A 15,576-nucleotide genomic window follows, 5' to 3' on the forward strand; every position below is an offset into this window, starting at 1 on the left:
GTTTTATCACGAATTTTAAATCGCGATTTATCTTATAAAGATTCGCAAATGACTCGGATAGTGAGAAGTATATTCGCAAACATTATAGACATCAAATTGTTTGTCGAAATATCTTTGCATTTATGATAATAATTATATCGCGCAATCGAATATTCCGAATATTATCGATTTATTTATTTTTCGCGTTTTCTCGGGAATTTTAAATCGTGATTTATCTTATAATTTAATCGTTGACTTATACATCGAACTTTTGTTTATGCTTCTACGTCTTTGAATATTGTTTTTAATCCGCGTTTTTAGTCCGCGCAAAAGGCGCTAGTAGTGCGAATATTTTTTGCTACTATTTAAAAGACGATCGATAATTTTATTAATGAACGTTTTAATCGCGATTATTTATAAATTGTGTGATAATTTGAGTGATAATAATATATCGCGCACGCGTCTTGATGATTTCGATTATCATATTATAAAAATTTTCCATTTTATCTTATTTAACTAATCATACGCGAGATAGGATATGTATCTTATTTGACGGCGTTCATATAAAATTGCATGTTAATCGCAAATAAATCGGATAGTGAATTTTATATTCGCAAATATTACAGACCTCGAATGTCTGTCGAAATATATCTTCGCACTTATATGTGACAGCATAATTATATTGCGCGCGTATCTATTGAGGACTTCGCGATTATTATATTATAAAAATTATATCGTATTGAATATTCCGTGTATTATCCATTTATTTATTCGTCGCGTTTTCTCGCGAATTTTAAATCACAATTTATCTAACTTAATCGCTGACTTACGTCGAAACTTTGTCTATCTTTCCACGTGTTTGAATATTGTCTTTTATAGTCTGCGCTAGTAGTGCAAATATTTTTTTCTACTATTTAAAAGACGATTGATAATTTTATTAATGACTGTTTTAATCGCGATTGTTTACATTATTTAAATTTTATTAAACTCTACTATTACATTGATAGTTACAGATATAGTTAAATATGTAGTTAGAGTATTAGAGGGACGTTGATAAAACCATTCGTTCCGTTATTCTCTATTAAACGTGGTGATAACGCGATTTTTTAATTACATATTCATTATATATTAAAATTGTAAAGTTTTAAGATTTATTTTATTTCATTGAATTAATCATGCGCAAGATGTAATATGTATTTTCAATATGCGTTTCCTCAATCGCGACATTTATATAAAATAACGTATTAATCGCAAATAAATCGCAAATAAATTCGCATATATTACAGACCTTAAATGTGTCTATCGAAATATCTTCGCACTTGTGTGTGATAGTAATTATATCGCGCGTGTCTATTAGGGGCTCCGATTATATTATAAAAATTATATATATCGCAATCAAATATTTCGAATATTGTCGATTTATTTATCGTCGCGTCTTCTCGCGAATTGTAAATCATGATTTATCTTCTAAAAATTCGCAAATAAATCAGACAATAAATTCTATATTCGCAAATTTATAGATCTCAAATGTCTATCGAAATATCTTCGTATCTGTTTAATAATAATTATGTCGCGCGCTGTCTATTGGCGGTTTTGATTATCGTATTACAAAAATTATGCATATCGTAATCGAATATTACTACTATTATCGATTTATTTATTCGTTACCGGTTTCTCGCGAATTTTAAATCATTACTTAGCTTGTATTATGCGCCAATAATGCAAATACTTTCTTCTACAATCGAAAAAACGATCAATAATTTTATTAATGACTCTTTTGATCACGATTATATATATTTACGTTACATAAAACTTGTTAAATTCTATTATTGCATATCAATTATTAATAATGAATATCGCATAATTCACCAACACTAATCAGTCTTGTTTTGACTATGTAGAAATTTTTAATAAATCTTATATTATACGTATATTTTGGATACTTTCGTGTAATTCTTCGTAATAAATTAAAACTATTTTTAAGAAATTAAATTGAATTTATTTTTAAAAAGGTTTTGAAAATGAAATTTAAATTATCAAAATTATTTTCAAGAAGATTAAACAAATTGCATAATTATAGATGTTCAAGATACTTCTTAACATGTTACATTTTATTTAGAAATTAAAAATATATAAATATATAATTTACATATATATATGATATATAACATTAAGTCCAAATGTTAATGCTGTCAATATCAAATTATTTATGTTATTAAACATTTGAATAAATCGAATCCATTTATTTGATATTGATAACATTATAAATTGCATTTTGTAAATTGTATTTTGTAAATTGTAATTTGTAATTTGTAAATTGTAAATAGTTATAATTGTATATTAATTATAATCTAATATTGATATTTTTAATTATTGACATAAATGTGTATCAAATACAATTATAACTATAATTTAATGATATGCTTTCCATTAGATTTATCTATTTATGAATTCCATATCGCGCGGAACTGAATACTCGTATTCGTAAAATAAATTAATAAATTATGATTGCGGAAATACCGTGCTTGTTCCGTGTTCTTTTTGCGTTCTTGTATAAGATTACCGTTTTAACAAAAGAATTTTATCTGTCCCTCTCGTCAGATAATATTCCTGAACATTGCGCTAATTAAATATAAAGAAATATGGAATAAGAATGTGAAGATTCGATGTGATAAGTCGACGATTAAATATTAGCTTTACAAAATTTATCGCGGTCACCTTTGCTATTATAGAATCGCGAGTTAATTATTATAAATTTAATAATTTGTTTCTTCAGTTATATTTGTGTATTTACGAATTTCGTATCGGAAAATATTCATAAATAAATTAATAAATTACGATTGCGAAAAAAATTACGGTGTTTTTCCCGCGTTCTTTTCGCCCTCTTAGACGAGATTGTCGTTTTAATAAAAGAGTTATCGTTGTTCCTTTCGTTAGATAAACGTTAATGAAAGTTGCGTGGCTCGTACCGCCGAGGAATCGAAACGATTTCCATCATGGAGAATTATTTCTCATCGGTTCTTGTGAGATCCATTCGCGACGTCTAGTTCGGTGCCCTGTTAAAAATTTGGGATTTTTATTGTAAGATCCCACAATGGCTCTTATGTGACACGCGCATTTAATGCGTTGAACGCACATTGCGTCGTCGAGTTTCCGTCGCCGGTGCCGTCAACGTGTCGCGGACGGCGACGTCTCGTTACCGCGTTTTCGCGTTTAGCTTTCTCGCGTCGTCGCATTTTCGCGCTTCCGCGTTGGACATTTTCGTATAAATCCCAATTTCATTATTTTTAACGAGTCTCTACTTCCGATGCCAACTAACTGGGATGTTTCGAGTTTGCACACGTTGCTATGCAACGTACACTCTTGCTTCGTGCTTCGTCAAGTGATTCGGCCCGAATTAGTTAGAACTCGATCGATTGCTCGGAATGGTCGTCAATGGGTCCCTTCTCTTTGCTCGTCTACAGCCACACGCACTGCGTGTGTTAACCCTGTCGAGGAGTCGAGTGGATTCCCCTAGGCACGATTTTCGCTCGGTAAAAGGGGTTGCCTCCCCATTTTCTAAATTGCTAAATGTTAGCATTTAAAAAATGTGGGTATCCTCTTCTTTTGCCGTCTACTAGCCTGGTGTAGCATATAGCAACCGCGAGAGGCATAATATGTCCGGGCGGAGCACCTGAAATCGTGCTTAGCGGGTCCAGGTTCGATACGAGATAGGATAATTATGCGCGAAAAAGAGCTGGTGGACTTCATTTTCCTCTATTTCCGTCAATCGTTTCGTCTTCTTTCCGGTTTGGATTTAATCCTTGCTCGTTGTATCGTTGCATTCCCGACCGATTGGCTCGAAGCTGATTCGCGTAAGTAAAATGGGATTTTTGCTCGTACCGAAACCGGAACTGCCGTCTAAAGTATATAAATATTAAGTATATACATACATCGCGCGAAATATAAAATTTTTAATCGTTCTTATACAAGATTACCGTTTTAACAAATGAATTTTATCGCTGTCCCTCTGCAATTGAATATTTCGAATATTATGGATTTATTTATTCGTCGCGTTTTATCACGTATTTAAAAGCGCGATTTATCTTATAAAAATTCGGAAATAATTCGGTCGGTAAATTGTATATTTTCGCAAACATTACAGACCTCAAATGATTGTCGAGATATTTTCGATTTTCTATATTTACGTGATAATAATTATATCGCGCTCGTGTTTATTGAGAGCTTCGATTATTATGTTATGAAAGATATACATATCACAATCAGATATTTCGAATATTATGGATTTATTTAGTCGTCGCGTTTTCTCGGGAATTTTAAATCGTGATTTATCTTAATATTATCTTATAATTTAATCGTTGATTTATACGTCGAAACTTTGTCTGTCTTTCCACGTCTTTGAATATTATCTTTTATAGTCTGCGCTAGTAGTGCAAATATTGTTTTTTACTATTTAAAAAATAATGGATAATTTTATTAATGATTAATCGCGATTGTTTAAATCATTATATAAATCTTATTAAACTCTACTAATACATCGATAGTTAAAGATATAGTTAGATAGTTAAATTATTAGAGATGGACTTTGGTGAAATCATTCGTTCCATTATTCTCTATTAAACCGTGGCGAACAACGTGATTTTTTAATTATATTTAAATTTGTAAAGTCTTAAGATTCATTTCATTTTATTTAACTAATCATGCGCGAATTGAATTTACTTTTAAAAATGTTTTAAACATGAAATTTAAATTATCAAAATTATTTTCAAGAATATTAAACAAATTGCATAATTATAAATGTTCAAGATATATTTTAACATGTTATATTTTATTTTAAAAATTAAAAATATATCATATATATATGTAAATTAATATAAAGCTATAATATTAAGTCCAAATGTTAATGCTGTCAATGTCAAATTATTTATATTATTATACATTTAAATAAATCAAGTACATTTATTTGATATTGATAACATAAATTGTATTTTGTAAATTGTAATTTGTAATTAGTAAATTGTGTTTTGTAAATTGTAAATAGTTATAATTGTATATTAATTATAACCTAATATTGATATTTTTAATTATTGACATAAATGTGTATAAAATACAATTATAACTATAATTATATTATATGAAATTGTATTTACGATTGTAAATTACATAAATACATTCTTATGTAAATTACACGAAAATTATCGAAAGTATACGTATAATGATGATATAATAGTAATTTCATTAAATTAACATATTTGAATAAATAGTTTAAGGTTCAGTGTATAACAAATAATAAAAAAAATAATTAAAATTCCGGGTCAATGAACCGAGATCGCGTATCTTGTGGCGACAAACAAAAGAAACAGCACCTATATATTATTTTGGCAAAGATGGAAAAAACTGTGAAAATAACATATGAATCAAGTGCAAGATTTATTGACAATAGACAAACGTTTCTACCCCATTCGGGTTCTCTTCAGTGAAAAAGATAATTAGTTAATTGACAAACGCAAACAAAAGAGTCGAGTGGTACAAAACATTGCTAGCATGTAAAAGTCGCAAAAAATAAAATAAAAGTGTCATTGCGCATCAAAGATTAATTTATGTCTGTGAACGTGTGCAGACATGACGCTCGAATTATTTATAATAACTTACATAAACAATTATGGAGTTGCCGGTATATAAAGGTATCGGAACGCATAAAAGACGGCGACGAATTTGTTTACGCATGAGAGACAATAACCGATTAGTGTACATGTGCAAACATGACACTCATCTTAGGCGTTGAAAAGTCTCTAAAAAGGATCGTTCCTCCATATAAAAGCATGGCAAAATCCAAGAATTTAGTAATCAGAAGTAGCGAGTCATTAATGTGTTTATGGTCCTGAAAATTACCGTGGTAAATCTGTAAAAATTATAAGCAGAAGGAGTCAAGAAGACCCAACATACATGTCAACAGATGTCGCAAAAATAATATGTTATGTACCGAAGCAATAAAATAACAAAGACGAACCGTTACACTTTTGAAATCAAACGCAAAGATAAATAACATGAAGAAAGAAATAAAAATAAAAAAAGGATTCGCAAAATAATAACCGTTGAAACAAAAGGTAAGAAGCAATTGAAAAAATTCGATAGAGAGCTCACCAAGACGCCCGGAAGAAAGCAGAAAGGAGTTAGGCCCATCAAAGAGCCCGAGAAGCGTCGAAACTCATGTATCGATGGATCGCAAGTTCGAACAGTAATAAGACACGCAAGCCGAAATATCCGAGCTAGCTGTTAGAGAGGGAGGGGATAAAGGAAATAAAAAAAGGGGGGGGAAAGGAAAGGAAAAAAGGAGGTAGAAGGAGAGGGAAAGGATAGGAATAAAAGAGAGATAAAAGATATGCTAGACTAAATTTCTAAAGGAGTTAAACTAATTTTTTTTAAATGGGGAAGTAAGAGCTATCCAGCAGATCCGTGTCCTCTTTGATATTAATACTGTTAGATTGATTTTTGATATGCAGCATTTCACAGATACCAGTCTTTTAATGTAATGTGGTTCGTTGTCTAATATGAAAACGTTATTCCAGTCAAATTCATGACCTGCTAATCTGTGCTCCGACACAACGCTTAAATTAGCAGATGGATTATCTATGTTAGAACGATGTTCTTTAATCCGAGTAGTAAGTTGTCTCTTAGTTTGTCCAACGTAAGAGGCATTACAGTCAAGACAGTTAATTCTGTAAACTACATTGGTTTTTTGTTCGTTGGGTAGGGGATCCTTGTGTACTTTGATGAAACAGTTTAGCTTATTAAGAATGAGGAATGCTAATTTTTTATTAAGGTGATGCGACAGAGGTATAAATTTAGGAGCTATGTTTTTAATGAAGGGGATCGCAAAGTAGGAGGGGGGAGGGGGAGGATCAGATGTAGAAAGACGAGGAGAAGTAGACGAAGGAAGAGAGTTGACTGAATTAGGAATAGAAAAAATTAGTTTATGAATTCTATTGCCGATAACTTTAAAAATTAAACTAAGAGGATAACTATTTTCAATTAAAATTTTAATGATGAAATGGAGATTTTTTTCATGGAACTGCGGGTGCGAGACGTGGAACACTTTGTCAGTCAAGCTCACAATAATACCTTTCTTATGGGCCATAGGATGATGTGAATTAAAATTTAGGAAACGTCCTGAAAAAGTAGGTTTTCTGTACCAGTCCGTTACGATTTTATTGTCCTGAATAATAAGTGAAACGTCAAGAAAACTCAATGATCTATTCTGTTCAATTTCTACTGTAAATTGAATTCTATGATGGAAAGAATTAAAGATTTTTTTAATATCTGAAATGAGTGTGAGGGGTGCAGCCGATATAATATCATCGACGTATCTAAAGTAGAAAGGAACACTACAAGGCAATTGTTTGAGTGCTTTCTCCTCCAAATCACACATCACTATATCTGCTAAAATCGGAGACAGTGGAGATCCCATTGGTGTGCCAAATGTTTGTTTGTAGATAACATTATCAAAAGTAAAAAAAGTGGAATTCATTACTAATTTTACACCTCTTATAAACTCATGGAACGGAAGAGAGCAGCCTTTTTTTATATGATGCCATCTCTTGGCCAACCCACCCACTGCTAAATCTAGAGGTATGTTAGTGAACAGAGAAATCACATCTAGCGAAAAAAGGTTTAAATTTTCATCAAAGGGCCGATCCTGCATAAGTTTAGCGAGGTTAAAACTATTGGCAACATGACTAGAAGGATTGGGGATATTTTTATAAATGAGATTGTGTAAAAATAAAGCAAAGGAGTGTAAGGGACTTCCTATGGAAGAGACTATAATTCTGAGCGGAATGCCGGGTTTGTGTATTTTAGGCAGGCCGTAAGCTCGTGGTAAAGTTCCCGCACTAGTTTTGAGAGACTTCGCTTTAATATTAGTAATATAATTTTTTCCAACCCAATCCTTCAACAATGTTTTTAAATTGTTATTTAGGATGTTCAAGGGATTTCTGTCTATAGTCTGGTATGTGTTCGAATCGTGTAACATCTCATTCATCTTGTTTTTATATAGAGATTGGTCAAGACAAACAGTAACGTTACCCTTATCCGCTCTGGTGAAAAGTAAGTTAGGGTGGTCTGCAAGAAATTTTTTTGTTTTAACAAACCTGCTTTGAATCATTTTATCTATACTGGAGGGAACCGAACTTGAGGAAAGAAAGCCCTCCAAAATATGTATCGTATGGTTGCGAACATTAGTAGTCACGTCCGGATGTACACCGCGAAAATTTTTTTCCATGTTTTTAATGTATTCGTGGACAACATAATTTTTTTGAGGAGCAGAGACCGGCAAACTAAACCTTTCACCAAGCTGAAGCAAAGATATGACCTCTTCCGGAATAACTGTGGAAGATAGGTTTTTAAACCAGTTAGGTTTTAATGTGAAAAAATTTTTTTCAAGGTTAAGACAAGAAGTGAGAGAGGGATAATTTGAAGGATGGAGGGACACACAATAAGATTCAAAGGTTGAAGGTGAAGGGATGGGTTGACAGGAAAATTGGGGAAGGAAGGAGTTAACATATTTGATTCTATAGTATATATTTTTGAAATATTCAATAAAGAGTAATTGTTTATATTTTCATATCAAAGAGTCACTAATAAATTCGGAAAATTTTTATATAAAATGTAAAAATTTGCTAAATTAATGATCAGATATAAGCTTTACAAAATTTGACGAACGTCTTCGTTATAGAATCGCGAGTCAAATTATTATAAATTTAATGATATGCTTTCCGTTAGATTTATCTATTTATGAATTCCATATCACGCGTAACTAAATAATCGTAAAATAAATTAATAAATTATGATTGTGAAAATACCGTGCTCTTTCCGCGTTCCTTTTGCGTTTTTAAACGAGATTGAATTAATAAAGGATCTTATCGCTGTCTCTCTCGTCAGATAATATTGCTAAATATTGTTAAATAAATATAAAGAAATATGGAATAAGAATGTGAAGATGTGATAAGTCAACGATTATTACGAAATATTAGCTTCACAAAATTTAACGATCACCTTCGATATTATAGAATCGCGAGTTACAATAATTATTATGAATTTAATAATTTGTTTCTTCGGTTATATTTGTGTATTTACGAATTTCGTATCGGAAAATATTCATAAACAAATTAATAAATTACGGTTGCGAAAACACCGTGTTTTTCCCGCGTTCTTTTCGTGTTCTTATACAAGATTAATAAAAGAGTTATCGTTGTTCCTTTCGTTAGATAAACGTTAATGAAAGTTGCGTGACTCGTACCGCCGAGGAGTCGAAACGATTTTCATTATGGAGAATTATTTTTCATCGGTTCTTGTAAGATCCATTCGCGACGTCTAGTTCGGTGCCCTGTTGAAAATTGGGGATTTTTATTGTAAGAATGGAACTAATCCCAGGTTTTCCTGGCAATTTCCGACAGCAATGATTTCGGTAGTCATTCAACGACGAACGCCATACGCTTCTTTAAAGTCGAATTAATTTAAATAATATATATTTAGATGTGAGAGAAATGCATCTATTCTTTTCTTCGTTAAAAATGTTCTGTCATTATTAGGATTGGTATTATTATTGCCTAATGCTAGATATATTTAATAGTAGATTATATATGGATATAGCGTTGTGTATAAATTTATATTTTTTAAGTAATTTCTTATTATAATTAGTTTTTATTAACTTTTTGATAAAAATGATTACGAACGAATATATTTTATTAATTATTAATTAATTATCATTTGAAAAATTATTTTTAGGTACTGGAGATATTAATATTAGTTTTTAGTTTCTTTTAAGAAACTATTTGCAGGTATTGGACATCCATCGCCATATTAGAACATTAGTTTTTAGATATATACCATTTTATATATATATGTATAATAAAATACATGCATAAATTAACGTATCCAAAATATTTTTATAATTTTTATTAATATGATATATTATATATACGCGAAATTATGTATGAATGTTACATAAAATGTGCGAATACTTAAAAATTTAGAGACGAATCGAATGGGTACCCCTATATCAGTAAGATTTTGATTAAAAGAAAAAAAAATTATTAGTTTAAACGTTATAAGAATAAGAATCTAGAGAATTAATCTAGAATTAATTATTTAAAATTATTTGATTTATTTTATTTTGCACACTATTCGAATTGAAATTTTTTAAATCTTGCTGTTATCGGATTCGATTCGTCTCGCGCGCGCGAACGGTACCCCAAATTATGTGTTCGCACATTTAACACAAATTCCAATGACGCATGTATTTTATTATTTATAAATATAATCGCTCGTAATCACATTTCTATAAAAAAAATCGTTATATCCATTTAATTTTCAATGAAGAAATATATTTCTTATTAATGTAAGAACATGTTTTCTGACGTGAATATCAATTTCGTGAATTGAAGATAATGAGGGATAATTGTCGTTGATTTATTACTGAAATCATTGCTATTGGGAATAGTCCGGAAGATCCGGGATTCGTTCCCTGCTACAGTGAAGTTCCCAACGTTCAATGGATCACTTAACTATTCTTCGCAGATTGATCTTGCGAAATCTGATGTAGAAACAAGATGTTAATCGTTCTCCATTTTCAAGATCGCTCCTCTTTTTATCGGATTACCGGTATGTCACTCGCGTATCTGCAATTGAATATATTGAATATTATCGATTTATTTATCGTCGCGTTTTATCGCGAATTTTAAATCGCGATATATCTTATAAAAATTCGCAGTAATTCGGTCGCTGAATTGCATATTCACGAACATTACAGACTTCAAATGATTGTTGAAATATTTTCGATTTTCTATATTTACGTGATAATTATATCGCGCACGTGTCTATTGAGAGCTTCGATTATTATATTATAAAAATTATACGTATCGCGATCAAATATTCCGCATATTATCGACTTATTTATTCGTCGCGTTTTGTCGTGAATTTTAAATCGCGATTTATCTTATAATTTAATCGTTGACTTATTGAAGCTTTGTTTATCTTTCCACGTCTTTGAATATTGTTTTTAATAGTTCGTGCAAAATGCTGGTAGTGTAAATATTTTCTTCTATAATTTAAAAGATGATCGATAACTATATTAATGAAAATCATTCGTTCCGTTATTTTCTATTAAACGTGGCCACAACGCGATTTTTAATTATATTTTAAAACTTATAGAGCTCATTTCTTCTTATTCAGCTACCCAGGTAGCAGAGTGACGTCATCTTAATAACGTTTTAATGACGTCATTGTACGTCATTAAGACGTCTGGAGACGTCATCTTGCTACCTGGGTAATCATGCGAGAAATAGGATATATATTTTATTCTCAATCGTGAAATTCGTATAAAGTCGCGTATATATTAATCGCAAATAAATCGGACAGTGAATTTATGTTCATGTTCATGTTATGTTTATGTTCATAAACAATACGGATCACAAATGTTTGTTAAAATATCTTCGTCTGTCAACATTTGTGTGATAATAATTATATCGCACGCGTGTCTATTGATTCGATTATTATATTATAAGAATTATAGATATCGCGGATATTCGATATTGTCGATTTATTTATTCGTCGCGTTTTCTCGCGAATTTTAAATCGCAATTTATATTGTAATTTAATCTTTGATTTATCATCAAAGCTTGTTCTATCTTTACACGTTTTAAATATTTCTTTTCATGGTCTGCACGAAATGCGTCAATAATGCAAATACTTTGTTCTACAATCGAAGAAATGATCAATAATTTTATTAATGACTCTTTTGATCATGATTATTTATGTACGTTTATACGTTATTTATATAAAACTAATTAAATTCTATTATTCTATGTCGATTATTAATAATAAATATCGCGTAATTAATTATCACTAATCAGTCTTGTCTGGTCTATGTAAAAATTTTTAGTAAATTTTATATTATACGTATACTTTGGACACTTTCGTGTAATAAATTTTATTTTGTATTAAGTTTAAAATTATAGTTTATATTAAATTTGTATTATATTTTGTAATACATATTTCTAATGCATTGTATTTTATATATTCTGCATTAAATTTTGTAATATATATATTTGTAATGTAATTACTTTTATATTACATAATTTAATATTTTGTAATTTGTTTTTTATGTAATTGCAAATTAATTATAATTTACGTTGTATATATTATAATTATGTAATATATATTTTTTATATGTATTATATATTCTGTGTTTAAAAACTCTATTAAAAAAAATTAAAAAAAATAAAAAAATTGTTCCTCCTCAATTTTTCCTCCCCTGTATCTCCGCCTTAACGAAGGCATTTGCCAGGTGAGGAGGTTTCAGTACTCTCATGAACCTGAGAGCTATGCCGGCGGTAATATACGCCGATATTCATATAGTCTATTCTTATATTTAAAATCATTTGGACAACGTATGGGCACACATACATACACATATAGGTAAATAATTTATAAAAATTATTTTTATAAAAATTATTATTTATCATATTTATATATTATTTTCAAACTAATGATTGTTATACTCTGGTGCTACCGGCATTTCGTGCACATAGCACGGAACAAAACTAGAAATTGTGCACATTATATATTACCCTCTGAGAACATTCATGGACTTTGGCTTTGTAGTTCATGTCCATGTTTTCAATGTCCATAGAGGGAGTATCGCTTTCAGGGATCACTTAAGGCCATCACACACAAAATTGCATAGCTGCATATGCATAACATAAGACCATATGGACCAATGAGCATCGAGTATTATGTTATGTAAGTCAATATGACGACTTAATACTCGATGCTCATTGGTCCATATGGTCTTATGTTATACATATGCAGCTATACAATTTCATGTGTGATGGCCCTTAAGCCGGTTATACAATAGCTGTCGTAAGTCGGGTGTCGTAAGAGTTGACCAATCGTATTCGATTATTCTTCTCTAAAATCAACTGTGATTGGTCAACTCTTACGACACCCGACTTACGACAGCTATTGTATAACCGGCTTTAGGGTACTTTCCGATTCACGCATGATGCGCATGAAGTGACAGAAAATGTATAGTTCATGTCACGCATATTATACATTTTCTGTCACTTCATGCGCATCATGCATGAATCGGAAAGCACCCCTAAAAGCAGGCCTTGAGGATGGGGGGGGTCCCATGGAGCGTATTACGATACGCGCGTATCGGGCGTATTGAAAATCTGACCAATCGCAGACGTAACTTTCCCGTATCACAAACAGCGGAACGTCTGCGATTGGTCAGATTTTCAATACGCCCGATATGCGCGTATCGTAATACGCTCCATGGGACCCCACCTTGACACCTCTCAGTCTTCTCTCTGTTAGTATACATAACGTATCATAGAATGCGTTAGAAGAAATCTTATTGGCGGAGTAGAATAGCTTTGAATTGCCCAATCAGGACAAGTAATCTTTGCTGCTTTTAATATGATTTGTCAATTAAATACTATTTTATCCACAAAAAGATTTTCGAACGTATTCCTGTCGGATCTATGGGCGCATTCACACCTTGGCAGAAAAGCGGGAAGCAGAAAAGTAGAAGCCAATCACAATTCGTACTGGTAGTAAACAGTACATTCTGTTCTTCTATGATTGGCTCCTGCTTTTCTGTTTTCCACTTTTCTGCCAAGGTCTGAATGCGCCCTAATACACACACACACACACATCCACACCCACACCCACACACACATACGTATATACAGAATGCAGAGAAAATGGCGGCATTGATGAAAGCCGTGCATGTTTCCAAAAATATGAATAATATAATGAAGCTTTTCACAAATTTATCTTTGACTCCAAATGTCATCACTTCTTCTAAACATGTATTTCTTCACAGGTTCGTATTACATTCTTTTTTCTCTCTCTCTCTCTCTCTCTCTCTCTCTCTCTTGAAATGTATTTATATATATTACTTCACTGACTCTAATCGACATGTCTTCCCAATATATATAATTTTTAATTTTTTTAGGATTAATAGAATTTTCTAAATATATATATTTACACTACTATAAATAAATATTCAGTTAATATAAAAAACATTCAAGTTCTAATATATGTATCAAGTTTTAATATATAAGTTATATCTATTAAATGTTTTAACTTTTTTGACATACAAAATTAAATCATATATCTTTCTTTGTAAATATAGGACGCCAGCTTTGCATTGCGCATTTATACACATTACACCGGACAATCGCGATTTGATGGAATTTTTCGACGAACCGAAAAATTGGGGACGAAATGAAGTGAAGGTTGGTCGATCTTGGAGAAAAGATGAATTAAGATTGAAAAGTAATTCAGATCTTCATAAACTATGGTAAAATTTGTATATTTAAAATTATTTACATGTTTGTGTAAATATTATTCAGTAGTTTATCAAGTTTATATATTTAAATAAATTTAGGTATGTGTTACTGAAAGAACGTAACATGCTCATGACAATGGAAGAAGTATGTAAAGATGAAAATGAAATTTTTCCAAACCCTGAACGTTTAGACAAAGTTAAAGACAGTATGAATAATTTGGAATCAGTTGTTCGTGAAAGAAATAGAGCATACCATATGCTTGAAACTGGTAAAACAGGAGAGCGTCCTGGAAAACTGGTTTATAATTGTCTAGGTAAAACCTATATAATTTATGTAACTCATTAAATGATATATTGAAAATATGATATACTGAAAAAAAACTTTAAAAAATTAGCAAGAAATAAGAAACAACATCAGCTTCTTATCTCTTTCTAGGTTTGAAATTTTATCATCGAATGCGTCAATATATTATACCAAAATATATGAATCAAAGATGGCACAAGTGGCACATGTTTGGTTTTGGTGGACTTGCAACTCGGCGATTTTTAAGATTATATAGAGAGAAAATTTGGAATCAAAAACGCAGAGCAAGAAAGTTTGTAACAATTGATTCTATCGTTTGTTAAATTACATCAATCTATTGGTTCTTGTTAAAAAATAAAAATCTGTTTTGTTGTTTCAGTCGTGATAAAAATCGCGTTGCAGTGTTAATGAGTAAATTCCCGAATGTGGATATTGAAGCTGTGAAACAACATTTTCCAAATGTTGATCTGGAGACAATAAAAACATTAAAAAGAGCAAGAGGTCACCATGTACCTGAATAAATGCAGCAGAATAACAAAATATTGAACATTCATTATATTATAAATATAAAATATTCATACATATAATATTGTTGGCAAATTTGTGTCTGTCATATTTTTTTAAATATTTTTATTCAGAGATTTATGTTCCAAATCACATAATTTTAAATGAATTAGATTGCTTAATTATGCAGTTTGCATTATAAAGACCAATATAAAAATAATGTTATCTGACATCATTATGAATTGTATGCGATATTGTAGAATTAAGTTATTGCATTATCAACCTCTATAAATTATGTATAATATAATACATATAGTATTACGTAATTAAAATATGGTAAAAATGACTAAGAAAACATTTGTGGTTATTGAAATCTATAAAAATTATGAATTTGAGAGTAAGATGCTTTATTCTCTCTTTTTTTTCTCCTTTT

The 15,576-nt window shown here is 30.8% G+C and overlaps 1 protein-coding gene across 1 annotated transcript; it reads left to right on the forward strand.

Moving 5' to 3' along the window:
* The first annotated feature begins 13,705 nt into the window (after positions 1–13,705).
* Mrpl47 (mitochondrial ribosomal protein L47) lies at positions 13,706–15,544 on the forward strand. The gene is made up of 5 exons (XM_083101670.1): positions 13,706–13,867; positions 14,180–14,347; positions 14,435–14,649; positions 14,772–14,931; positions 15,019–15,544. The coding sequence occupies exons 1-5, from the start codon at positions 13,746–13,748 to the stop codon at positions 15,158–15,160; spliced, it is 807 nt and encodes a 268-aa protein (XP_082957796.1). The 5' UTR covers positions 13,706–13,745; the 3' UTR covers positions 15,161–15,544.
* Positions 15,545–15,576: the final 32 nt, after the last annotated feature.

The sequence above is a fragment of the Camponotus vicinus genome, unplaced genomic scaffold, assembly GCF_025532165.1.
Source record: "Camponotus vicinus isolate PSW18456_S1 unplaced genomic scaffold, iyCamVici1.0 SCAF_6, whole genome shotgun sequence".
NCBI lineage: Eukaryota > Metazoa > Arthropoda > Insecta > Hymenoptera > Formicidae > Camponotus > Camponotus vicinus.